This window comes from Belonocnema kinseyi, chromosome 1 (assembly GCF_010883055.1).
Source record: "Belonocnema kinseyi isolate 2016_QV_RU_SX_M_011 chromosome 1, B_treatae_v1, whole genome shotgun sequence".
NCBI lineage: Eukaryota > Metazoa > Arthropoda > Insecta > Hymenoptera > Cynipidae > Belonocnema > Belonocnema kinseyi.
The window spans coordinates 30,134,250-30,139,329 of record NC_046657.1 but is presented as its reverse complement, the minus strand read 5'-3'; the positions used below and the strand labels follow the sequence as shown (position 1 = coordinate 30,139,329).

Genomic DNA, 5,080 nt, shown 5'->3' with positions numbered 1-5,080 from the left:
TATGTTTATATTTTTTAATCAAAAATGTATGTATTTTCTTGAAAATTTGCCTTTTTTTCGGTGCAAAAATGATCTCATAGGTGAAAAATTCAACTATTTGGTTAACTGAAAATTTAAATATTCAATTTTTGGTTGGAAGTTCGTTTATTTTTTGTTGAAAATTCTTTTTTTTATAAATTTAACTTTTTTGGTAAGAATGGTGTTTTTTTTACATTAATTAACTTAAAACTTAACTATTCTATTTTTTTCTGAATTTTATTTTTCAATTAAACTATTTGGTCACAAAATTTAAGTTTATTATTGAAAATGTTACTATACAAATTAAAGATAATTTTTTTTAGTTTATGAAATAAAGAATATAAAAAATGTTTTCAACAAAATAGTTAAATTTTCAACCAAAAATGATTAGTAATATTTTGAGTTAAAACAATTAATTTAATAAGTATATGTAACTATTCCAATTTTAGTTGAAAAATAATTTCTTCCATTGAAAATTGAACTATTTTGTTGGAAAATTCGTTTATTTTAATTAAAATTTTTAACATGTTGGTCAAATTTGTTGTTGAAAATTAATTAACTTAAAATTGAACAACTCCATTATTTGTTGAAAATTTGTTCGTTTCCTTTTAGTTCAAAAATCAACCATTTGTTTAAAATTTCATCTTTATGGTTGGAAAATAATTTGTTGCTTAAAAATGTAATTATTTTGTTAAAAAATCGACTATTTTGGTGATTTTTATTTTGTTTTGTAAATTAATTAATTTAAATTTAACAGCTCCATTTTTTCTTGAAAAATTTATTGTTTTTGTTGTTGAAAAATAAAAAAAAACTATTTGGTTAAAAATCATTTCTTTGTATGAAAATTTAACTATTTTCTTGAAAGTTCGTTTTTTTTTAATTTTAACTTTTTTTGTACAAATTGGATTTTTTTAAATAATTAACATTAATTAAAAAAAATATAAAACAATTTTTTTAACAGAATAGTTAAATTTTCAACAAAAAAATATAGTAATATTTTTAGTTGAAAAAATGAATATGTAACTATTTCAATTTTAGTTGAAAATTAAACTATTTGTTTCAAAATTTATGTATTTTTAAAAAAATTCGTCATTTTTAGTAGAAGAGTTACTGCTCTGGATAAAAAATAACTTTTTGGTATAAAATTGATTTCTTTAAATAAAAAACAATTTTTTTCTAATAAAAATGTAACTATTCCACTTTTATTTAAAAATGTTGAAAATCTTAACTTTTCTTCAAAAGTTTCTTTTCTTTATTAAATATTAATTTCTAACTTTAAATTTAACTATTCTCATTTTCGTTGAAAACTTTTCTTTTTTAGTAGAAAATTCGAGTATTTTACTAAGAATTCCTCTTTTTGGTAAAAAATTAATCCTCTTAGATAAAAAATCATCTTTTTCTTTGAAAAATTAACTTTTTTTAAATTCATTTTAACGTGAAAATTTAAATATTCCATTTTTCGTTTAAAAGTTACATTTTTTAATCAAAAATGTAACTATTAAATTGAAAATTAATGTATTTGATTTAAAATTTCCTTTTTCCGCACAAAAAATCTATCTTCTAGTTCAAAAAATATTCGTTTTGTTTGAAAATTCAATTTATTGCATAAAAGTTCATTTCCTTGTTTAAAAAGTTAATTATTTTGTTGAAAATTATTCTTCTTGTTTGAAAATCCATCTATTTTGGTTAAAAATTCGAACAGTTTGTTAAAATTTAAGTTTGTTGTAGAAAATTCGAATTTTTGGTACAAAATTAATCTGTTGTTGAAATTTTATTTTTTGACTGAAAACATAGTAGTTCCATTTTTTTAAACTATCCTTTTTATTTAAAAATTCAACTATTTGGTTGAAAATTCATATATATATTAAAGAAAATTCGCCTTTTCCCTGTAGTTCGAAATTCATCTGTTTAATTTTAAATTAAAAAAAAAAGAATATTTTTAAATAAAAAAGTAATTTTCTGGTTTGAAAATTTTTCTTTTTGGTTAAAAACTGAACAACAAATTAAAATTTCAAATATAGAAATAAATTTTCCACTGAAAAAGTAAAATATTAATCAAAAACCACAAAATTTTTCCAAACTGTTTTATAACCCAGAATTAAATAATTAATTTTTCAGTTAAAAATCCTCATTTTTAACCGAATTTTTTTTTTCAACAAAGTAGTTGAATTTTCAACCAAAAATGTTATGTTTTAGTAATATTTCTCTTTAAGAAAAAATTCAACAATAAAAATAACATTTTTTTCAACAAAATATTTCAATTTTTATCGAAAGAATTAATTTACAACTAAGAAAGGCAACATTTTAAACAGAAATATTGTAAATTTACAGTTTAAACATATAATTTTCAACTAAAAAAATAAAGGATTTTCAACAAAATAGTTCGATTTTAGATCGAAACAAATGTATTTTTAACCAAAAAGATAAATTTTTAAACAAGAAGAATAATTTTCTGCAAAAAGATGAATTTTCAAAAGAAAAAAAATACTTTTTAACAAAAAATGTAAGTAATTTTTTAACCAAAAAGTTGATTTTTTAAATAAAAAAACAACAACAAATTTCCAGAAAAAATTGAGATGTTAAATTTTAAGTTAATTAATTTCCAACAAAAAAAACAATCAATTTTTCAGGAAAATGGAGCAGTTAAGTTTTAAATTCATTAATAAAAAAAAAACTGTTTTCACCAAAATAGTTAAAGTTTTAAGCAAACAAATGATTTTTCAACCATAATAATAATTAAGGTTAATTATTATTTATTATTAACGAACTTTGAATAATATACATGAATTTTGCACCAAATAGTTATTTTTCAACTAAAAAGAAATACAAATTTTAAACAAAAAACAAAGTTGTCAAATTTTAAGTCAATTAATTTTCAACAAAAAAAAAAAAAATTTTACAAAAATATTAAATTTTTTAATAAAAAGTAAACGGATTTTCAACGAAAAGTTAAATTTTTAAGGGAAAAAATTGTTAATCAATTAAAAAGTTGAATTTTTAACCAACAAAATTAAGTTTCAATCATAATAATAATTGTAAATTTTTATATTGATGAATTTTTGATAATATACATGAATTTTGAACTAAATGGTTGATTTTTCAACTAAAAAATAACATACAATTTTTAATAAAAAATAATAACAGAAAAATAATTGTTTAACTGAAATAAATATTTTACAAACAAAACTAAAAAAGATTAGTTAAATTTTCAGTCAAAAAATAAATATTTTTTAAATTCAACAAAACATAGAAATAAAATATAAATTTAATAAATATGAAATATATTTTAAACTATAATAATAAATTTTCAACCAAGTTTGTTTTTGAACCAAACAGTTGAATTTCCAACCTACGAGATAAATATGGTAAAAAAAAGACAAATTTTCAAGAAAATGCATGAATTTTCAACTAAAAAAGATACATTTTTCACAACAACAAATTTTAATTTCCAGTAAAAAACATCAATGTTTAACAAAAAGGGCCAATTTTTCAACAACAAAAAATCTCAAAAATCTGAAATTCCTACCAAAAAGATCAGAGTTAAACTTTCATTGAGAAAAATAAATTTTAAAATAAAAAATAAAGAATTTCATTTACAAAAAAAAAATCCACAAAGTTTATCAAACAAGACAAATTTTTTATTTTTTTAAATAAAAAAATATTAATTTAAGCCAAGAAATTCAATAGTTATTTTTCAGTTAAAAAAAAAAAATAATAATTTTCAACTGAAATAAAACAACATTTTTCGACAAAATATTTCAATTTTCAACGAAAGAAAATGTATTTTCAACTAAAAAGGAAAAATTTTCAATAAAAGAAATGATTTTTCAAACAAAAAAATGTAAGGTTCTTCAAAAAATAGAATAGTTAAATTTTCAGTTTCAAAAATTAATTTTTAACTAAAAAAACGAAAAAACTTCAAACCAAAGAAATTAATTTACAAAAAAAAACATAAAATTCTACCAAAAAAGACAAATTTTCAACTAATTTGTTATTTTTTTAAATAAAAGAGATCAATTCTTAACCAAAACTTAAAGATCAATTTTAACAAAAAATTATTTAAATTTTCAGTTAAAAAGCTTAACTTTCAACCTAAAAAACAATATTTTTTAACAAAATATTTCAATATTTAACAAAAGAAATGAATTTCCAAAAAAACACGTGAATTTTCAACTAAAAAATATCAATTGTTAAACACAAATGGTAGAGTTTAATTTACAGCAAAAAAAAATTTTTATTCAAAAAAGAAGTTTCAACAAAACAGTTAAATTTCTGAATAAAAAAAATTTATTTTCAACCGAAAAGATGAATTTTCAAGTAAGAATCACAAATTTAATTCCCATCTTCCGAAAATAGATCAGCAACTACATGACCTATGCACTCCTGCAAAACGAATGCTAAATGCACGAGCGCGATTCATAACCTACTCGGGAATTTGGATCAATAACAAAATATTCTAACCAGAAACAGTTCCTGCTGATTTTCGAAGAGCCAAAATTAATAAAGAAATTAAAAAATCCGAAAAACTAACCTGTGAACATCGACTGTGAAATTCCAAAAGCGGCGGCACCGACTGCAGCGAGAATCGAAACACCGACATTCATTCCAGGTGGAAGTTTTCCAACTTTTCCGGTGAAATCCATCTTACTTGATGCCATTTAATAAAAATCGTTGCCAATAACTTTAATTAAGTGATGAAAATGCAAAAAGAGAATGACGAAATTCACTCCTTGTTGAGCTCAACCACGAGACCCGGTATAGAGTTCTTAGGTTAGGATTTTCTGAGAGGAAGTGCGTTTACCAAACGCTAGGAAGCGCTATTTGCTTTGCTTCAATTCCCGCGAAAATTCAAACCCTGGAAGTTGAACAATTACTTCTAATTTTACTGTATTAAAACCTGCATAAATGCGATTTATATCAATTTCCCATTTTCAAGATGCAAGATTACTTTCGAAAAAGGGATTTTTACTACTTTTCGTACTTTCACAATCTTGCAGAAATTGTCCACTTTCAAAGAGGGTCCCTTTATTACCTACCTTAAATATGACAGATTCACGAGCAG

General features: G+C 20.9%; 1 protein-coding gene across 1 annotated transcript in view; it reads right to left on the bottom strand.

The window, feature by feature from the left end:
• LOC117172513 (prohibitin-2) overlaps nt 1-4,806 on the bottom strand; it is a 46,885-nt gene extending 42,079 nt beyond the window's left edge. The window contains exon 1 of the mRNA XM_033360532.1: nt 4,550-4,806. Within this exon, the coding sequence (XP_033216423.1) occupies nt 4,550-4,676 (127 nt within the window). The 5' untranslated portion in view covers nt 4,677-4,806. The remainder of the gene's footprint in view (nt 1-4,549) is intronic.
• Nucleotides 4,807-5,080: the final 274 nt, after the last annotated feature.